Source organism: Homarus americanus, unplaced genomic scaffold (genome assembly GCF_018991925.1).
Source record: "Homarus americanus isolate GMGI-L3 unplaced genomic scaffold, GMGI_Hamer_2.0 scaffold19318, whole genome shotgun sequence".
NCBI classification, from domain to species: Eukaryota; Metazoa; Arthropoda; class Malacostraca; order Decapoda; family Nephropidae; genus Homarus; species Homarus americanus.
This window is the reverse complement of record NW_024732238.1, coordinates 4406304-4428504: the sequence shown is the minus strand read 5'-3', so window position 1 is coordinate 4428504 and position 22201 is coordinate 4406304. Positions and strand designations below refer to the sequence as shown.

At 35.1% G+C, this 22201-nt stretch overlaps 2 protein-coding genes across 8 annotated transcripts; one reads left to right on the top strand and one right to left on the bottom strand.

Moving 5' to 3' along the window:
- Positions 1 to 1262: 1262 nt before the first annotated feature.
- LOC121868342 (putative transferase CAF17 homolog, mitochondrial) lies at positions 1263 to 5366 on the bottom strand. Of its 6 annotated transcripts, none has more exons than XR_006089379.1 (3): positions 4672 to 4923; positions 4203 to 4273; positions 1263 to 1517 (listed from the first exon to the last, which is right to left on the bottom strand). XR_006089379.1 is itself a non-coding variant. In XM_042368845.1 (2 exons), the coding sequence occupies exon 2, from the start codon at positions 4175 to 4177 to the stop codon at positions 3134 to 3136; it is 1044 nt and encodes a 347-aa protein (XP_042224779.1). In that variant the 5' UTR covers positions 4178 to 4273; positions 5230 to 5366; the 3' UTR covers positions 1790 to 3133. The 6 variants fall into 6 exon arrangements, 4 of the variants coding, with proteins under 4 accessions (XP_042224779.1, XP_042224777.1, XP_042224778.1 ...); XR_006089378.1 differs by having other exon boundaries at positions 2613 to 4273; positions 4672 to 4809; XM_042368845.1 differs by lacking the exons at positions 1263 to 1517; positions 4672 to 4923 and adding an exon at positions 5230 to 5366 and having other exon boundaries at positions 1790 to 4273.
- LOC121868340 (isoleucine--tRNA ligase, mitochondrial-like) lies at positions 5269 to 21842 on the top strand. Of its 2 annotated transcripts, none has more exons than XM_042368839.1 (20): positions 5269 to 5511; positions 6770 to 6892; positions 7450 to 7627; positions 7921 to 8084; positions 8251 to 8385; positions 8867 to 9095; positions 9554 to 9720; positions 10598 to 10703; positions 11180 to 11334; positions 12107 to 12267; positions 12674 to 12809; positions 13274 to 13437; positions 14048 to 14191; positions 14342 to 14561; positions 16452 to 16558; positions 17103 to 17248; positions 18163 to 18347; positions 18947 to 19031; positions 19512 to 19641; positions 21706 to 21842. In XM_042368839.1, exons 1-20 carry the CDS (start codon positions 5269 to 5271, stop codon positions 21725 to 21727), a joined length of 3000 nt encoding a protein of 999 aa, XP_042224773.1. In that variant the 3' UTR covers positions 21728 to 21842. The 2 variants fall into 2 exon arrangements, with proteins under 2 accessions (XP_042224773.1, XP_042224774.1); XM_042368840.1 differs by lacking the exon at positions 21706 to 21842 and adding an exon at positions 20010 to 20406.
- Positions 21843 to 22201: the final 359 nt, after the last annotated feature.

The following is a 22201-nucleotide window of genomic DNA, read 5'->3' as shown; positions in this document are numbered from 1 at the left end:
TAAAATAAATTGAAAATTCAATCAAAACATTACAATAGGTAGTGTGGGAGTGTAGGAAGCACAACTAAGAGATGGAGCTTTATTACAGACATTTCATCACAAGAATTCTTGTTATGAAACATCAGGAAAAAAGCTCCATCTCTTAGTTGTGTTTCCTTCACTACCAGCTTTCCAAAAATGAACAATGTTAATAATACAGTAGTTAGTTAATTTTCACAAGATTCAGCCATGACAATGAACAAGTGTAAATGTTGCACAAATATCTGGTACAGTATTAACATTACAAAACGTTGGGAATGAGGATTTAAAGTTGAAAATGCATTGAAGTACAAGATTCTGTAATGAAAAGTTTTATTTAAATAAATTTCATACAAAAAAATAATACATGTGGAAAATTAATCGTACAATCCTTCCAAAATACAATATTTTCTTTAACAGTAATTCCGTGCTTGAAAACTATGTCATAAACTTAACAAATGACTGAATGAATAAGATTGCCTTGATGGACAAAGCAATATAATTTCTGTGCATCTGGGTTGCCTCCTGTACTTTCTAATGACTGGAAATGGGATCTTCAAAATAATAATAGGCTATAATCTGAAGACAGAACTTTCTTTACTTATGGGAGATAACAGCTACAGGTATGAGTAACATCCACAAAAATTTTAACCTCTGAACAATGCTTATTGTTGTCATATGTATAAATATGGTTTTAAATGTACAGTGTAGCCAGGAAAAAATTGCACTGCTGATCTACCAAATAAAAGTACTGTAAATGTTTTCCTTCCAACTTGGTTACATGATGTACAGAAGCACAAATACTGTAGATGAAAACCAAAAGGAACATTACTTCTCATTTAAGAAATTCATATTCCTCAAGTCATCGCAATCATTTTTTATGATCTATCGGAGCATTAATTTGAACTCCCTTTTTGATTCGTTGGTGCATCTCTGGGGGGAACTCTTCAATGTTGGCATTTGCACAACTAGTACAAAACCTTTTGGTGTAGAAAATACTGCAGGAAGTGTCCTGACACACAACACGGCTACAAGCAGTACATTCACCTCCCAAAAGAACAAAAGATCCTCGACTCTCACTTTGAAAGGGATCCCTCAGTAAATAGCAATTTTCTAAGAAAGTGACCCCCTTGTGAAATGCTGGCTTATGGCCGTAATAATGATAGGATTCTGTTAAACCACAAGCTTCACAACGAAAGGTTCCACCTTTTTCATTTTTAGAATTATCATCACTAGATACACCTGCCATAGTGTTAAGCACACTTCAAATGTCAATGTTGGCTTTTCAACACTATACTGTACAGAAAAGGCTGAAATCAGGTGACATATATTGCTTTGAAATATACAAACAGGAGTTGTGAATACCATACTGTGCACATAACCATAAATGTGGCCAGAAATTTATGATAGAGTCATTTTGGCAATTTCACTTTTAATAAATAGGCTTCTTCAACTGCCTATTCAGAGCTTGTCATCTCAGATTTCGTACATACAATAATCTGTTGGGTAAGAAATAAAAAATCAGAACAACAACCACATACCTATGGGTAGGTATCAAATAAATAGGGATACCTGTAATTCCATAATAATGAACATCTTATATATATATATATATATATATATATATATATATTTTTTTTTTTTTTTTTGGGGGGTCAAACTGGTGTCTAACAACAATCCTCTAGATAAATGCTAACAAATTATAGGTATGCACCATCATTACTATCCTCACCTAGCCTAACTTCATTTGGTTAATATAGTAAACAATGCCTTAAATGAAACAGCAAATTTTATTGTACAAGAACAAATTTCCATAAAGTTACAGCAATAAAAATAAAATATTAACCCTCTCTTGCCAAAAATGCCAGCGATGTCTTAAGGCTTAACTGTATGATTATCCCTATTAAATGTGATGCATACAGTGTATATATTGTAAACTGCTGGAATGGACCACAGAATAGCATAAGTTCATGGAACCTCAGAAGGTTCATCATGTATTTATATTCTATTTTTAACAGTACAGGTAAGGATTCTTAAATTAAAAAAAAAATTATGTGCTTATTATGATGACCCTAAGCAAAGTTTATAGTTGTACAGTATTCCTATTACAGCTGAGATAGTCTGAGTTACTTTGTCCATTCCTTATAAAACAAAAAAGCATCAAAGATTTCATGCTATCTTTTACTTTGTGTGCATATTACGATTTATCTACTTTTGTCAGTGCTGATTTGCCATCCTGGTACTGAAATGTTAATAGATGGCATTTTGTAGCCTTAAAATTTTAAAAGTCAAAAGATGAGCTAATCTTAAAATATTACAGTAATGTAATTGCAACTGACACAGCCAAATCAAATGCTACAGATGGCAAGAAGACTTTTAAGTAAAAGCGATTCACTGTTCTGAAGAAAGTTCACAGAGGACAACATTAAAAATGGCTAAATCCAGTCGTGAACATTAACTTGGAGATGAAGTTTGTAGATTGGCAATACAGTGCATAACTCAACCAATGTTAGAAGTGGCTACACAGGCCAATATTCATCACAACAGTTTAAAGGACATAATATAACAAGAAAAAGAAGATGAAGATACCGTACCTGCAGAATCATTTATTACAAACATCAGTCCTGAGCTGCATAGATAAGCAAGACTGACAACAATAAAATTAGTATATACAGGACATTTGATTAAATCTTGTGTTATTTCAGCATTCAATATTTTTGGTTATGTCACTTACAATGCTACAACAAAAGCATAAAGCTAGATTTTCATAACTCTTAATTTCAACATTGGAAAGAGATAAGCATGCATTATGGTAAATTTCATAGTACAGTACCTGATAAGAGCTAATTTATTTGTTTCATCAGTACCTTAGGGATCACCAAGGTTTCTAACTATAAACCAAACTTTTATCCTTGTATAACATATTTCCTCAACTCAACAAAAGCTTAATTTTACCACAACTTCTTTGACTACAACAATACTCATGTGATAAAGACCCTAATATTACCTGAGAATATTAGAGACAAATAACTTTATGCTATACACCCATGTGAAAAGTTTTAGCCATCCTATATAGCAACCTTAATATATTTTGGTTATACAGTCACTTGAGGATTTAGCTCATCTTTTCTTTGGAGGCTTCAAATGGCCACCAAGCTGGCCTAAATGTCTGAACTTGAACATCATTAACCATTAATGACTTAGCAGCCAAACACTCGTTAATTCTTAAAAGCCCAATGCCATATTGACCTGCACAACCTCGTACTTTACCAACAGATTTTCCCTTATCATTCACAACACTTGCATCAAAAGGCACATCAGTACTATCTCCTGAGAATATTAGAGGCATATATCTTTTCCGCACTAAACCTGTGTGAAAGGTTCTAGCAGTTAGCTCTTGTCCTATATAACAACCTTTGTGGAAACTAACACCATGAAGATAGTCACAGTTGGCTTCCAAAGGAAGACATTTGGTAGATGGAAGTTCTGTCATACCTTCACCCACTCCTAATCTGTAACGAAGAGTTTTGAATTTTGCCTCGCTATAGAAAATGTCAGGAACAATATCCTTAATAGTTCTATTACATGGGATGATCAATCTATGACCCAGATATTTCATTCTTGGATCTCTTGTTACTATGACATCTACTTTATCTTTCAACTCCAGCAGAGCTTCAGATTCTGCTCTAGGATTTAAGTACAGTGATTCCATGTCCACTTGAGTAATGTCCTTAAAATCTAAGTTTGGATTAAATATACACCAAACATGATAGTCATTATCAATGGAATCAATTTCAATTTTCCTTCGCACTCTGTACATTCTCAAGTGTCGTACTAACTGGGTTACTTTATCTGCATCACATTCAACGAGGAAATTTTTCTGATCTTTTCGGTACACTATGGTATCAAAGAGTACTCTTCCCTGAGTATTTAGCAGCATAGCATACATACTTGTGGCTCCCTCTTGGAGATGATTTATGTCATTTGTGATGAGACCTTGGAGGAATTCACCTGCCTCTGTCCCCTTAATCTGTACAAGGCTTCTATGCCTTTGCACCTCACCATGGAGCTGTCTTCCTGCCCCCACACTTGGAGTGCCATATCGGTGTGTCCCACACAATAATGCGCGGTGACAACTGCGACTAAATGCCCGTAACATACTGAAGGTATAGCTTAATATTTACCAAATTAGTTAATGTTGGCTGTAGCTAATTCTTAATTCTTCATGTTTCTGAACATCACCACATCAGACTATCTGAAAGAAGAAAGGCAGAGCTATAATGCCTTTCACTCCAGCCCAAGCGGCTAAGGGGGCGATCAGTGGCAAAGAGGATAAAGTAAGGTAAATTACCATTCACTCAAGGTAACTACAGCATACCATACACTCAAGATCATTTTGTACTGCCATTCACTTATGCTAATTGGAGTACAGTACTGTATTATCATATCCCTGTATCGGGATCAGAATTATATCATCGTTGCATCATTAAGATCTCAAAATAACGTTGTAAGCTTACCGTCCTGATATTCCTATGCAATGCCCCATATTCATGATAAGATATTTTATACAAGTTTTCGTTAGTTGGAAATAATGGGTCAATATATCATTATACAGCAGAATCAAGAGAGAACTATGAACAATATTGTTTCTACCTGGAGCACGAGAGGCCGTATTCCATCCCAAGTAAGGCTCTGGATGTGAGAAACTGCGATGAGTGAAACCTAACTTGGAATTTAACTTTGCTAAAAAAGATTATATATGTTTATCAATTAATTCATTCATCATGTTTATTTACTCATTTATAGTCAGATATATAAAACTCCTTTCAAACTCTTGATAATTGTGATATTTCCACATTAAAACCACGAGGACAAGAAACAGAGATACAGTATGTGATATTTAACAAATCAATACGGAATAAAATGGACTAGTTCCATGTTGATATTAATTCCTGAATTATCTTTCAATATTTGCTAACTAGTATCTAATACAAAATTAACAACAACAAAGACAAATTCTACTGAATTTGTAAATAAAACCATCAAATAAATTAGCAATCTAGGCTCAAAAACTTGTTTTTTAATTTTTTTTGTACAAATATCATAAAAACAGATTTTTGCCATATTTTTTTGGATCACAATTTTTTAAAGCGAATGGGAACTGTTCTTCAAAATTATTTCTGAGTAAATAAGTGTAGTATCTGGACGCACCTTGTGAGTACCCTGAGCCTGAGCCTGAAGGTGTTTGAGATGCGGCAACTTCGTAACAGTGTGGCCGGTGACACCTTACTTCACACACGGAATATCAACTGGTTGTTATTTCATGTTCAACAGAGATTCGCCTTTACCTCATCTGTGTGTGGAAAAGAAGGTCAGTCATCAGAATCGCCAGCAAGGAACAAATACGGGTCGACTGTCCTGCTGCCGTTCACCACTCTGCCTCTTCGTGTAGAGGGAGTCAAAAGAGTACACAATGAAAAGCACATACAAGAGGTAAGTTTTTGATATGTTCTATTTTACATAATGGTTAATGTACTACATGGTAAAGATGTAGGATGAGGACATCCTTTACTTATGAAACTGCAATATACTGTACAGGTTTACAAAAAATGGCTTATTGAGTTAAGTCAAAGTGTCCCCTAAGCTAAATGTTCCACTGTTGGGATTATAGTCTAGGACAGTTGTGCCCAGTACTTGCCAACAGTGCCTAATAAAACGTTAGCGACCGCCTAAGCGGCTATAATAAGCAGATCAGCAATGAAGACGATGAAGTTGAAGTATCGGATAAATGTTCATTTTACGTCATGAAATCGACAATTTCTTTGGCTTCAGGAAACAGACGTGGCACCACTAAACGACATCTGACGCCATATTATATTTATCTTATTGATGGCATGTAGGTTGAACATGTAGGTTAAACAAGCATAACAACAATTCTTAAAATTTGTTTGGTTTGGTTAGTGTTTGGTGACCATATCAGCATCTCTAAGTGAAGAGGAGAATCAAATCAAGAACCACAGTACCAAAATGTAGCCCTAAAAAATTTAGTTGCTTAACTACTTCTATATACTGTACATGGGTGTAAAATCACGGTGGAACTCAAAAATCATCCAGCATCACCTCTAGCACTGATCATGTCTCCTAGGTAACAGAACTCATCAACTTATCATTGGGGATACAGTAATATATCCCTGGACTGTGTTTGATATAAAATGCTTAAGCCAAGATAATTTTTTTTAAGAGTTGAGACTGTTACAACAGTACAAGGTATCAATGCAATGAAAATACAATAGGAAGGCAGCCGTCAAAAGTCATGCTTCTGATATCTGTTATATTTGTCCGATTAAACAAGAGAATAGACAAGCACACAACTGGAGGAGGGACCTTGGCAATACTGCAGTCAGACCCACAAGCTTGTTGACATAGTGTAGTACTGTACATGAGTCATTAATCCATTCTGGTTACAAAATGGTATTTCAAAATCAGACCCTCATTTGGCTGCATTTAGTCAGCCCAGTAGCCACCATAGTTAGCTTGACTAATACTGTACTGTTCTGTATTTTGTCATTTGGGGGATATTTCTTCAAGTGTTGATTAACATAGCCAGTGACTACAGTACTTGATAATTCTTGTTTAAAAGAAAATGATGTAGAAAATTGTGCCTTTCTAAGAATTTTAGTCAGAAGTAATCTGCTCTTTTCTTATTATAATACAAGATATGATAAATTTACATGTGCTGTTATTCTTACAGGCTGCAAATTTTAGCTCCCTGTATGAGTGGCAGAGAAGACAGAAGAGAGCACAGGAGTTTGTTTTGCATGATGGTCCTCCTTATGCCAATGGACGACCTCATATTGGTCATGCTGTTAACAAGGTTTGTCTTTAATTTTAAGCTACTGTAATTTGTTTACAGTCTTTATCACTAATGTAGCAATTAACAAGAGGAAATATATATATACACAGTACTGTATTGTATATGATTTGAAAAAAATATATGTATGTCCTGGTACTGTACTGTATACTGTACAGTACAGGTATATACTGTACTGTACAGTATACTGTATGTAAGCTTATATTTGTTACAATGGGTGCAGCAACTGAGTGTATACAACCACAACTCCTATCAAGGTCACCAAATCAATCCTGGTATAACCAGGTGTAATTGGGTATCTATACAAACTTGAACTTTCTTGGAACAGAATTTTCAAATGTTAAGTAGAAAGGGAAGCAAAATTTGTTGTACTGTACAATAATTTGCTGTACTACAGTATAGTATAAACCTGAGAGGGTGATCAGCTAGATATGTATTGTACTGTACTTGTTACAGTTGATACTCTGAGGATACTAATATTTGATGGAGCTCCTTTCCATAATCAGTTTGTTTAGTATATATTGTCTCTCCTTTTTTAACACCCTGTTTATATCCCCCAGATTCTCAAGGATATAACAGTACGCCATAAGCTTCTGAGAGGTTATAAGGTGAATTATATTCCTGGCTGGGACTGCCATGGTCTTCCCATTGAATTGAAGGCTCTTCAGCAAAGAAGAAAGGGGAAAAGGAGCAAAGAAAAACTGGATAAAAACGATCCTATTCAAATTAGAGCAACTGGTAAGTAATTTTCTTACTGTTTTCAGCCTGATCCTACTGTACTGCAGGTTGGCCAGAGTCTAGAACGAACATACTCCTGTAATTTACTCTTACTTCTGCAACATATGTAATTGTCAAGATGTTTAGTTATCCTATTAGACCCTGTCTGCTTGACGATATGCTCGCATGTTGTTTATGTCCTATTTATACTGTACTGCTCAAGAATGTATGGGTGACTATTATTGACATGTAAGGTTATGATTGAATTCATGTGTATTATTGAATAACTGACCAGTTATATTCTTATATTCCAGCTAAAAAGTTTGCAGAAGAAGCTATAAACATTCAGCGTTCAGCATTTGAGCGCTGGGGAGTTTTGGCAAATTGGAACAATGTTTACTGCACCTTCAATCCTGAGTATATCAGTAGACAGCTGCAGCTCTTCGCTCAGCTGTATGAAAATGGCTATATCTACCAGGTGAATGATGCTGTTTATGTAAGCATATTTTTAGGAGATGTACAACTGAATGAAGTATTGAACAGAGCTGACCAGAGATACTGAAACTTCAAGTAATTTATTAGCTTAAGCTTTTATAAGTATAAAGTATGAGCATTTAATATTCTACTTGATGTCACATTTTCAGGACTACAAACCTGTCTACTTTTCACCATCTTCTGGAACTTCTTTAGCTGAGGCAGAGCTGGAGTATAATGCTCAACACTGCAGCCCCTCAGTATATGTTGCCTTACCAGCTAGTAATGTACCACATTCTATACAGGTACAGTAAGGGTTTTCTTCCAAAGCACCTTTTAATTTCTGTTTGTAACCTATAAAGTTAATTGTTACAGGTGATAATGAGCAGGTTCAGAAAGATACATACAGGTATAGTATTAGTTTCAGTGTGAATTCATTTTCCTAAAATGGAACAGTAATCTTGTGAAACAGTGTATGTTTTGTATCCTATGTACAGAAGTCAGTGATTTTTTCTCAAATTTTTTTTTTACCTTTAATTTGTATATATATATATGACTTAGAAAGTCGACTAAGTTTAGGTATCATTACTACAACACACTTTATGGGTGATATACAGTATAATAGGTTTAACTTTGCTTGTTATCAAAGAATTGTTGCATAATAGCAATCAAACATTTGGTTATTTTGTTAGTTTTCTTATATATCTATTCAAGTAAATGATGAAAAAAAATAGTGTGTGCAAAGCAGATTCAGTATAATATACTGTAGTACACAATATATTACAGGATAAGCTAATAGAATATGGGAAGCCAAAAGTTCATGTGGTTGTGTGGACAACAACCCCCTGGACACTGCCTGCCAATGAAGCCATCTGCTATTCTCCTGAAAAATTATATACTTTGGTGCTAGTTAAAAGGAAGGAGCAATTAGTTGCTTGTATTTGGGCAGAAGAACTTCTACATGAGCTTAGAAAAACAGTTAGTGAAGATATTACTCCACTGTGTAGCTTTAAAGGTATGTGCAAGTTAGAGATACATTACAGTACACTTTTGGAAGTTCTAGATGACATTTGATGAAATCACTTTCCCTCCTTATGCCCTCACTTTACTGATGAGAGTACAGATAAGTTCATATTCAAATACGTACAGTATATAGTACTTTAATGATTGCTTTAGGAGATATGTCCCTTAAAAATTCTTTCTGCCACATCTTATTCATTATGTTATCCAAGGGTTTTTTTAATCTGGGATATTATTTCTATTGTATGATAAAGCTTGTGGGAAATGAGTAACTGAGTATTTTGGATTGATCAAACCGGCAAAATATGAATATGGACTGTGACAGCCTTACAGACCCTTGATGAACCCTTACTTTCACATTTAATTCCTCGTGTGTATCTGGACTAATAAGTGTGCTATTTTATATACAGTATTTGATGTTTCACCTCATCCCTTGCTGTCTTTTTATCATAGGTTCATTATTGTCTGATATGAAGTACCGTCATCCTCTGAATGACCGGCTGTGTCCATGTGTCCCAGGAAGCCATGTTACAATGAATAAAGGAACAGGGCTTGTTCATACTGCCCCAGCACATGGCCATGATGATTTTCTTGTTGCTTTAGAACAAAAACTTACAGTGGTAAGTACAAGAGGATGTGTGTTTTGTGTTCAGGTTTTTCAGAGAGCATTTACATCATATGGAAGCACTGTGATTAAACTCATGCATTTCTCTCATGTTCCTTCTTCCTATTTTGTACCTCTAAACCTTTTTGAAACTTATGGTATTGCAACAATGCTGATAATTTTGATCGTCAGTGAAACTCTTACACAATGGAGAGAGTAAGAGTGTTGTAGAGTAGTGCAGGTTGCAGGTACAGTACTATACTGTACTGTATATTAGAACCTCAGTGAGTTGTTAATGGGAAGGTTTTCCAATAAATACATGAAAAATTTTAGGGGGTTCCCTGGGGGCAGTTAAAATTTAATACGAGTAATATGTAATCTAGAAAATAAATACTGTAAACCCTCACTTATGGATATCATTAGCTTTGATTAGTACTGGCTCACTGGCTAACTAAGCTGGGTTATCCTGCCGCTGAATTTACCTAAGAGTACTATACTGTACAGTACTTGTATTGAAAATGAGTCTACAATTGCTCAAGCCTGGCTGGCCATTCAACCAATGACATAACATGAATGATAATGCAAGTTGGTTCCTTAGTAATTATGCTCATTAAATCGAATGGGAGTTTGGCAATTAGTTTTTCTTACCCTAAAACACTAAACTTATTAAAAGAAATAAATTCTCATTGGTTGGTTATTCATTCAGCGGGCCCTAACTGTATAGGGTAAGTGTTTTCTTGATGTAGACTCCTGTTCCATTCTTTGCGGGCTGTATTATTTGAATTTGAAAATAAAGAGATCACACAAAATTGTCTTTTAAATCTTATCAAAGAATATTTGATTTCTTGCCATTTCGATGCAGTACATTACTGTCCATATATTTTGTTTTTCAGGAGTGTAATATAGATGACAAAGGGCGCTATCAGGCCAAATTAGGTCCAGAGTTGGAGGGGAAAAGAGTTTTGGATGAAGGCAATGAGGCTGTCATCCAGTTGTTATGTGAGTCTAATTGTGAAGTTTGGAATACTGTACAGTATATACAGTATACAGTACACACATGGATTACCTTATAAGATTAAACAAAAAATCTAAATTTTTACATATTGTAGTCACTTTATTAGCAGGGTTAAGAAAAAAACACATTTACTCTAAAAGTGGCATAGCATAGTTAACTTTAAATATTTTAAATACTGTATCTTAAATTACTTCAAGGGTCATTAATTAACACTAATTACTCAATTTTTAAATTGTGAACCCAGATCCTTAATCAGCATGTCAAGTACAGAAACACCTTTGTATGAAATTAAAACAAAATAATTTTTTTTACCCCAAGTGTCAAAAACTAAGGTATAAGGTCAGGTGTATTTTTCACGTCAAACGACATTTTTGGGGAAAATGAAAACTAATGTGTTTATATAGCTTGTATATAGTCTTTTGAGTTACATAGATTTATGATTCTTACATGTTTCTGACAGCGGAGCCAAGTGGTTGTGGAGGTCCATCAATCTTGTTGTCAAAGGAAGACTTCATTCACTCATATCCTTATGATTGGAGAACTAAGAAACCAGTAATTATTCGAGCATCAAAGCAATGGTTCATGAACACTGAGCAGTTGAAGAAAAAAGCTTTGGTAAGATGATGGGGATAGTGTAGTGTCATTATTACTGTACTGTATGTAGGTTATCATGTGCAATATGTATTGGAATCTCATAGACTTTATTAGACAGGATATATTGTCTAAAAGTTTTGTTGCTTGTTTATTGTCAGTTGAGAGAGTGTCAACAGTGGTTCAACTCTTCAGTGGCAATAATGTTTAGAACAATAAAGTTAGTAGGCTGACAGCTTAGGTACTTGGTCTATTACATGTACATGATTAAAATCTAATGGAAATGCAAACTACTTGTGTAGATGAAAGGTTTTGCTACCCAGTATTGTCCATGACTGGGCTTTCATCACCTAGTTGTCCTAGTAGCTTTAAGTGATGAAACTATTGAGTAATATTCATTGTCCTCTCTTAAGGAAATTTTTAAATGATTATGTAAGTGTGTTTTAGATTAGGTTCATGGTAAATAGCAGTATTATGGACAAAAGATCTTTAAATTTATAGATATATGAATAATTGAATTGTAACTGCACTAAATAGTATACTTAAGATAATTGTCTTACACATTTAGTGAGAGTTTGCTGTGTATAGAAATTTAGTTTACTTAATTACTTATGCAGAGTTTTGACTAATATACAATACTATAATGCTAAAACATATTATATATTTTTTGGGCCAGAGTAACTGGAATTTAAGAAGACTAGAAAGAATACAACTTTTTTTTTTTTGCTCTGATGCAGAGTAGCTGAATAGGTGCTGATCTTCTGATTTTTTCTAATATGTAACTGGGTTCTTCCAGGCAGCTCTGAAACAAGTGGCAATCCTACCTAGTAATATTCAAACAGGGATGACTGGGCAGTTAGAAAGGCGACCATATTGGTGTATATCTCGTCAGCGTGTGTGGGGTGTCCCTATCCCTGTATTTTATGATGCTGTAACGGGTCTTCCAGTGGTAGAAAGGTACGGATGATGACTTATTGAGTTATTGTCACATAACTTATTTCACATTTGTGGATAAAGTGAGCTGGCTTTATTACATGCTTATAAGAATAGTTCTTAAGTACTGGTAGTAGCTAAATAATTTATTATTTACTCCTTGTCATTTATATAGTACAGGTATATTATTAACTCTGTATTTGTATAGGTAACCTTTAATTTGAATGAGTTCTGTCTACATGATTTCTTTGTTACCCGTCAGATGATGTCAGACCAAAACTTGATGAACTTCACCTTAATTTTATATAATGTGGGTTGTGGATCTGTAAATTATCAAAATACCCTGTACTCTACAGAGTTTTTTAATGTAGATTCTTTACAGTATCAGTTTGGTATATATTTATGGACTGATCAAGGGCTTATATTTCAGAGGCATAATTGAACATGTAGCTGAGGTGTTACTTAGAGAAGGATGTGATAGTTGGTGGGAACTTCCAGAGGAAAAGCTACTGCCATCTGAATATGTAAGGGAGATGAAGCAGCAAGGCAGACAACTACCTACTAAGGTGAAGAGTGTACAGCGTTGCATTGTTTTGCTATATTATTTTTAATTCACACTAATCGTTTGTTTACATATGATACTTCATTCTTTCCTTCACTGAGTTGCCCAGGTACTGTGCCTTCAAATGAAATGGTTGTCATAAGGAAGATCAAGTTTAAGACAAACCATGTAATGGGATTAATCTAGTTACAAAATGCACTAAGGTAATTATGGAATATTATGAAGAAAAGCCAATTTGATGCAACATTAGGAGGATCACATTGGAGTTTTACTTATACTTTGTGTTATCCTTGGTAAATATTTTTACAGTATATGTATGCTTCACTGTATGAATCTTTATTAAATAAATGCATATCAATCAAATCAACATTGGTGTTAATAAGTGTTTAGTCAGTTGGTTTAAATAAGTGTTGAGTTAGTTTACTAATAAATAGCATGATTCTCAACGCAAAACTGTCGTCCCTGCAGGGTATGGATATCCTGGATATCTGGTTTGACTCGGGATCATCATGGCACAGTGTCCTGGGTGGCCCCTCAGCTGACTTATACCTTGAAGGTGTGGATCAGTTCAATGGATGGTTTCAATCATCCCTCCTCACTTCTGTAGCAGCCACGGGAAAAGCTCCTTACAAGTTAGTGTTTTTTTTAATAGTATGTGAGTGTACTGAGAGAGTGAACAATGTGAGTTAAAAGCAGGGCCCCCAGATTAAGGTTGAGAGGGGCCTAAGGCTGATAAGAGGGAAGGGCCTATATAGATATGTACTACCATATGTAATGTACAGTATACTGTATTTTGCAAATAATTCATTACATCTTCAAACAAATGGAAATATTCATTCATCCATGTTGTGAAATTGTGACAAAGATTTAAGTTTAAGAAACACAAATCAAGGCAAAAACTCGATGGCTTTATGGTTAATCTGGCCCTGGTTAAAAGTAAAAGTCAAAAAGGCTTCATTCAGTGATTAAATAGTGAGGGAAGACACTCATCACATACAAGTTGTAAATGACTGAGGGATACTGTAAATGTCATGTGTAGCTACTGAGGAAAGGGTATTTTTTCTTATGCAGTCTCTGCAGATCACTTAATTGTATGGCATTTGTTGTACACATTGCATCTTCTCCATATATTATTTGGGAATTGGCTTAAGTGATATATACTGTACAAACCTAAAAATATGAAAGTTGAAGGTGAAGATCACTCATCCTTGAGCTTTTCTTATATAGCTTGTTTTCTTCCAGAAAACTCTATGTCCATGGCTTCACACTTGATGAAGCTGGGAATAAGATGAGCAAATCTTTAGGGAATGTTGTGGACCCAGAAATTGTTACAGATGGAGGGAAGAATCTTCAAAAAGACCCAGTCTATGGATCTGATGTTTTAAGGTAAATCTTGTTGCAGATTACTTTTTGTTGTCCACTAAACTGATATCCTAAGATAATGCCAGTTCCTGGTAAAAAAAATAATAATATCTAGTGATGGCTCGTATTTAGTTGCAAATAGCATTGATTTGAAAATATTTTCTAATGTTTAAGATGGTGGGTTGCAAGCCACTCAACAAACCATGCCAACATGACTATTGGAAAACGAATCCTAGATCAAAGCAAGGAGAGTGTGCAGAAAGTGCGAGCAGTGCTGAGGTTTCTCCTAGCTTCACTGGGGGACTATAATCCTTGTGAACACAGTCTGCCTGTTGCTGACCTCAGGCCTGTGGATCAGTATATGCTACATCTAATACATGAACATACTGAAAAAGTAAGTACTGTATACCATAAAATTTAGTTACATATAAATTTATTCAGAAAAACTTCAATATTTAGTTCAGATCTTGAAGACATAAGAATAGTTAATGGTCAAAGTTTTAGAAAAGTTCATGTTTCCATCCTCACAAGTGTAGGGATTTCCATTGGGAAAAAAACATCATAGATGCTGACAGATAGAAATGTAGGAAAGGCAGGTTGCTGGTTGGACCGAACGGAAAATTCCCCCTCTGGTCTTGTGACAATTTATCTGGACAAAAAATACCATACTTTTTCTCATGTACTGAACAAAGATTGGTGTTGAATGAGTTTTTCAGATTTATTTTATACTGAAAAACTCCCTACATCAAACTGGCTGCTCACCATTGATTTCGATATAGAGGAAATACTGTACCTGTATACAGTACTTGTGAAAAATTGCACAAAATCTCCCTCACTCACCTTCAGGTAATGTTGAGAGTGAAAAAGTGAATTAGGATTTCCATCATACCTGAACATCTTATATATAATTACAGTGGTCCCTCGGTTAACGAACGGTTCGATTAACGAAATTTCGGTTAACGAATTAGCTCCCATAAGGATTTTCAGTTCGATTAACAAACAAAACTTTGATTAACGAAATCCTTACGACAAACATGTTTTGTTGTGCGTATCAGCTGATCGGCTAGTCCGCCAATAGAGTAATTGGTTCTATGTTTACATTCGTTTCCACGAAAGTTGGTCTCTTGAATATTTCTGCATTTTTTATATAAAAATTATGGGTCATTCTGAAATTTAGTTCATGTATTGATAATATAGACAGTACAGGGAACAGTTTTTGTGCGCCCTTCAGCTGATTGAATCACCCAACAACTCTTCTCAGTTTAACTTTGTTTCCAGTGAAGTGAACATCGATTTTGTTGGTCTCTTGAATATTGTTTTCATTTTTACATCAAAATTATTGGTCATTCTGAAATTTAGTTAATATATTGATCATATACAGTACAGAAATTATTATGAAACATGAAGAAGGCATTAGAACCAATGCACTCTGTAAAGAATATGGCATGTCATCACCGACTGCCTCTACAATCAGCTGTTTGATGTGTAAGCAAAGCTGCCGGTAATATGACATACACACCTCAAAGTAAGTTAAAATACAGTATTCTATTGTATTTTATTTATTGTACATTATACTGTACAGTACAGTACTGTATTTAGTTTATATTTAATGTTTCGTTAATTCTATTACTGGTATACAGTACTTTGTATGTACTTTTTCTGTGAGTTGGAACCAATTACCCAATATCCCATTAAAATAATATTAGGTGAACAAAATTTTTGGTTAACGAACGACTCTGCGGAACGAATTGTGTTTGTTAACCGAGGGACCAATGTACTTGTTGTTCACCGATTCATCGGTTGTCTCACTTCCTTCCATAATTAAGTGACACAGTATTATCCCTCATTTATACCCATACTATATGTGAACAACTCAATTATTTCTCAGTTCATCTCCAATCCACTCTGACTCTCTTCTCATACCTTCATAGCTCCATCTTAGTACAGTATAGCTATATTCATGCATTATTGTAAGGACTACTTGACTCCCAATATAGTCCTTGTATTATCATTAATTACCCAGTCATTTCTTATAAATGTTACTATGCTTCAGGAATTATTAATTTCTGCTACTCTAATATTTGATGTTAATGGTGTTAGGAAACTTATAGCTATGCATCCACACACAAACTCAGAATAAGCACCCACCCTTTCATGCATATTTCTTACACATTCCACACACTACCCTTTCACTAAGGCTGACAGGACACCTTCAACTCTTCATTCCTCCAATATTCACAACTGTATGTGGTATATTGTGTACCTCATTTCTCTTGTGTATCAGATATGGGAGTATTATGAGAAGTTCCTCTATCATCGAGTTACTGCAGCCTCTATTGCCTTCATTAACTCAAACATCTCTGGGCTCTACATCTCAATAATAAAAGACAGGTACAGTATAGTAATTTTATGTTCCAATGAAAGTAATTTGGTGTTTAGTATTTTACATGATTTAATTTATACTTTAACTATTTATATACTTTATAATGTCCTTACTTTTGTCTTTTTATAAGTACTGTACTCGGTCTTGAATATCTTCTGTTCATCAAATAATTTTGTTTATTTACTGTTCATATCAGTTGCATCTATATCAATATCACATCACGTTCTCCGAGCCACCATCTCATATAAAGACAAATTATCATTAAACAACACACACAGTAACACCACATACTCATCCACACCAACCCTCATCCATAGATAAATTTTTTCTCTATCCTTCAGCCTTACTTTTGTCATTTTCCTGCCACTTCTACTGTACTTGTAGGTGTTCTTCCCACATATTTATTTTCTATCATAACATCTAAGAACTCGAATACAAGCACAGGTATAATTTTTTTTCCACTCTCCCACATTACCATTGTATCAGACAAAACCACAGTAGAAAGCTTCATATCGAAAACCGATTGATCTGTGTAACTCCCGTCTATTTCAGACTTTACTGTGAGTCACGGACAGGAAATAAACGTATGTCTGCGTTGTTGGTGCTTCATCACTTACTTCATCATCTGTTGCTGTCCCTTGCTCCTGTTCTGCCACACTTGACTGAGGAAGTTGCTTTACACCACCATAGTAATAAAGGTGATTGAAATACATATCATATCTGCCCATGTATACAGAGTAAGTTATGTTCTAGAATAAGATCCTACAACTTGAGACATTGCACAGTTGTGAAAATTTGGAATATTAGGGCTCAGCTTACAGCTTAAGAAATTAAATGGAATTTTGTCTGAAGGCCATCAGAATTGTTAAAGAGGATTATACTGTACTGACATTCAACTCTTCTAAACATCCACATCATCTCCACTACACACACACACATAATCTCCATTACCCACCATCATCATCTTCACTACATATCAACATCATATCCACTACACATTCACTTCCTCTCACATTACACAACCTATAATGCACATGTTTCAGTTTTGGGTTTGAAACCTATCTCAGTTAACCCCCTTGCTGCAATTCCCGCACTTACTGTTTTTATTTTGGCAACAGCCAGACAATTTTATGCAGCTTAGGGTAACCTGCCGTATCCATTGGGTGAAACTGAAATAGGCCTAACTAGACAAGTTGCCAGATGCACTATTGATGACTACCCACTGGCTCGACAGACATGTTCACTTCTCACAGAAAATGAACACAATGTTCTTAATTTTTTCTTATTTTACAGTCATTTGTGATATTTTCTTTATTTTTAGATCACATTAGTGATGAAATTATTTTCCCACAACTTATATAGTTTTTTACATATAACAATGGCAACATGCAAAGTCATCTCACAGGACACAGCTGATTGGTGGTGTGTGTTATGTTTTTAAGTTGCACACTGTTCTGATGATGTGCACATACGGTGGTAATGCATATATTGTAAACTGCTTTTCCATGCTGTACTGTATAGTAATTAGACATGTTGCTGTTGATATGCCCAAAGCTGGCTTGAGACAATATTAAGACTACATTTATTATGACAAGAAAAAATATCTTTCCAGACTGGTGTGTATTCCAACAGACGACAAGTGGTGCTCCCTCTTTGTGGAATCAGCCAGAGCTGGCCAGGAACATTGAACAGTGCTTAACAGTTCGTGATGAGCTTTATCGAAGCATTTCAGCCATAGATCCCCTGAAGCTGCATGTCAAACTGACTGCTGGTGGCAACATGCTTCAGTCTCTCAGAGTGAGTTGCATCATTGTTTGTTTCTTTTTAAAGTTTTAAACTGTACAACTTTTTCCAGCTGCCAGTTGCAACTACAGGAAGTTAATTACATTATTGGCATTGAAACACCTTCCTTGAAAGGCTTTAAATTTCAAATAAAATTTTTCTTTGCATTATTTTATAAAACAAATCTTTGGGGAGACAAATGTATGAAATATAACTAAAGTTTTATGTGTATGTGGAATACAAAGCAGGTGATAGATTGATAAGGAAGACTTATGACAGCACAGATGGAGGTACAGTATTAGTGTGAGAATGGGTTCATGACCCCTTGATTCTGTTTAGTAATGTTATGACCACCTAAGAGTTCATAAAGTTATTAAAATTACTCTGCTGTCAGTCCCTCATCATCACTGTTTTGCAGCTACTTCCCTTGTTTGTATGGGATAGCCCTTGGGTGTGTACACTAGTGGTTAGCATCCATTGTTCTCCCAGAGTAGTGCTCCTAATAATTTTGTCAGCGCTTATGACTACCGGGTACTGTACTGTTTTTTGTTTTGTTTTTAAATAGAGAGAATTCATTTTACAGGACTAACCAATTGCAATATTTTCTTCCACAGCTGATGCAAACAAGTACAGACACAACAGACTCAGGATTAACTGAACTACTTCGGGTTTCAAGAGTAATTTTACTACCCAGTGAAGGTTTGTGATGTAATATTGTATCATATTGATTATTTATTACTGTAAATTATTAGTATGGGCTAGAGTTAACTACCTGAGAAAGGATGAATGTACTTTATTTAGTTAACTACATGAGAAAGGATGAATGTACTTTATTTAGTGTTAAATAGTCATGTGAAATTTCATCAGAATATCTACTGTGATCAATATAAATATGATAGATTAAATACTGAAGAACTGTAGTAACTCTCCATGTCCATCTGCCAGCCAATCTGCTGCTGTACTACAAACTGATCCTAGGCCTCAGTAGCAAAGTTTGAATGAACAGACTATGGTTATGTTAATCTTTTGAGAACAACATAATTGGGGCAAAACTTAAAACTTTTTCATTGGTACAGTACAGCTTGACATGTTTTATAGTGTGCAATATGTTTCTGGAGCACTTTTCTCTATTTTTATTTAAACTTAAATCAGTTTAATTTTTATTTTATTGCATTTCAGGTGACACAGAAGAATTCTCTTTAGAAGTATTAGACTCCATTGGAAACAAGTGCTTAAGATGCTGGAAATTTACAGCTGAACATAGAGAGGATTTATGTGCTCGTTGTAAGGAAGTCATCACTTCAACTTGGTAATAGACTTGATTGAGTACAGTATAGATTTATTTGTACAGTACTGGTAGATTACTAGGAAATAACCCATTCCTTTATTGTGTTGTAGAGGCTCTGAGAAGGCAAAACAGTTCTGTAACTTAGTGAGAATATTTCTCTCTCCTTAGTGAGCCTAAGAACTCAGTTGGTAGTGCTAAATTTACGAGTCTAACCATTGATGTCATTGGTATTCATAAATAAGGTAAGCAATAACACCAATATATGTCTGGCTTTCAAGATTCATTGTGAACAATTTCTTTCAGCCATTCACAGTAACTTACTGAAACCTGTAGCAATGTGTCTTTGGTGGATCAAGGTTAAATTACATCATAATTATTATTTGTTACAGTTGAGTTGTGTCCATGATTCAGTGGTCTGGTCTGAACTGATGCTTCACTAATTTGAGAAAAATAAGGTGTGTTTCTCAATATAGAATAAAGGATCCATTAAATGGCATTAAAACTTGATATTGGGGATTTTTGTCTTCTGAATCCATAATGAGTGTCACTGGTGTATGGACGGTAAGTTTGGAATGTGACCTTTTTCTCCCTTGAGATCACATGATCATGTCATACCTATTCATGGGAGCTGGGAACCTACCTTATGACTACCCATCACCAGGCCATATCACGGGCAGCTCTCCTGATAAAGGCATAGTCTATATTTTCATAATTCTTCTTATTAGTGTATGAAAATTGCATAGTTGGTACCCGTATCTTGATGCATATATTTATAAATATTTTACATTTGTTTTAAATAAAATGTAAATAACAGATTGTGTTATAACTTATTTCCCTCCATTCAGTCCATATATAGTACAGATAAACCTTAATAGCATAGTTTTGTTGACATATTACAGTACAGTACAGGTACTCCTCAACTTACAAACACCCGGACATAAGACCGCCTCAGTAGTATAAAAAAAAATTCCAATTACGTACGTATTTTCTTGTACCGAAACATTTCCGTCCCATACGACATCGTGGCGTGGGCTGGGTCGCCTCGTGGTGTACAGCATCCACGCCGTAGCCCGCTCAATTGGTGTTTGGCTGTTGTTGGTGTTAGTGATCGCGCTGTGTACTGACAAAATTTTCGTTTCTAATTCCCTTTAAAATGACTGGCAAGCGTAAAAGGAGAGTTCTTGTGGTGCTCAGAAGAAAAAGAGAGAGTCAATTACTTTTGAGATGAAAATGAAAATAATAATGCAATATGAAAATGGAAAAACAGTAGCAACCATTTCACGCGACCTTGGCTTCTCTCGCTCGACGATATCAAAAATTTTGAAGGACAAGGCAGAGGCATTTGCTACTATTAATAAGGGGATGCAAATGTTTGAAGAAATGGATCAAAATGTTGAGCGTTTTGCAAAAGTTGACAGACTGATCCAAGAGGCACTTGCTTGCTACAGGGAGATTTACAATGAAAATAAAAGGCAAACTGTGCAGTCTAAATTGGAATATATTTTAAGAAGTCCCCCACTGCTGTCTCCTCACGCCCCACCACTGCTGCCTCTTCACTCCCTAAAGATGACCCAATACCTTCAACAAGCAAGTATGTTAGCCTGTCTGAAGAAAGCGAAATTGATGACCCACCCAGCCGTCTCCTCCTCTGCTTCATCCAATTAATGTAGTCTCCATGTTTAATTAAAAAATTATTGAGGCCCCGTGTGCATTCAGCTGACTACATTAAGAAAAGTGCACAGTAACATTTTATTCATTTTTCATTAGTGATTACTTTTACTGTACCATATTTAATTTTAGATTTTCTATGTATTATTTTCGACTTACGACTTGGTCGTCGGTCCCTAACCCCGTCTTAAGTCGAGGACTGACTGTATTACTAATCTTTGCAGCTTGTAGTCCATTACCCCACTGTAAAGTACTCAGTGTACCATTTTTTTTCCCTCCTCTTTCAATACACATGGTGCACACACACATAAATACTGTATATGTACTGTACAGTATGCAGTATTTTAATTTATATTTTACAAAAAATTAAGACATCAGAAAATTACTGTAAGATAATTCTCCCTCTTTATTTTTAAGGAGTGAAGGGGAAGGATGGTAATAGCCACAAAGTGACTCCCAAAGTGAACAGTTTCTAGTCAACCCCGAGCATTAGCTACTTGATCCCGGCGTGGCGTATCACACTCAGGTTGAGATAGGGTGAGTACTATCTTCCTCTCTTTTTTTTTTAATATTTGTAAAATCCTAGGAGTTTTTATGAAAAGCCAAACAGGATATGGTTATGCAGTAACATCTGTAAATTGCCAAGGTTAAGTATAAAAATTGGTTGAAATTGCATAATTTGTTAATACATTACAGTACAGTATTTGAAGTCGACTTCCTATAGGAAATACTGTATAGCATTTGGTTCATGTACAGTAGGTCAAAAATTTAATTCATTCCCAAGATACAATGTTTTACACATATAGGAACAGTTTACAAGGTAGGAAAACATTATCTAGCATAACATATTCCAATTAACACTACAGTAAATATCTTCCTTACTTACCATATACGTACAGTACTATACAGTACA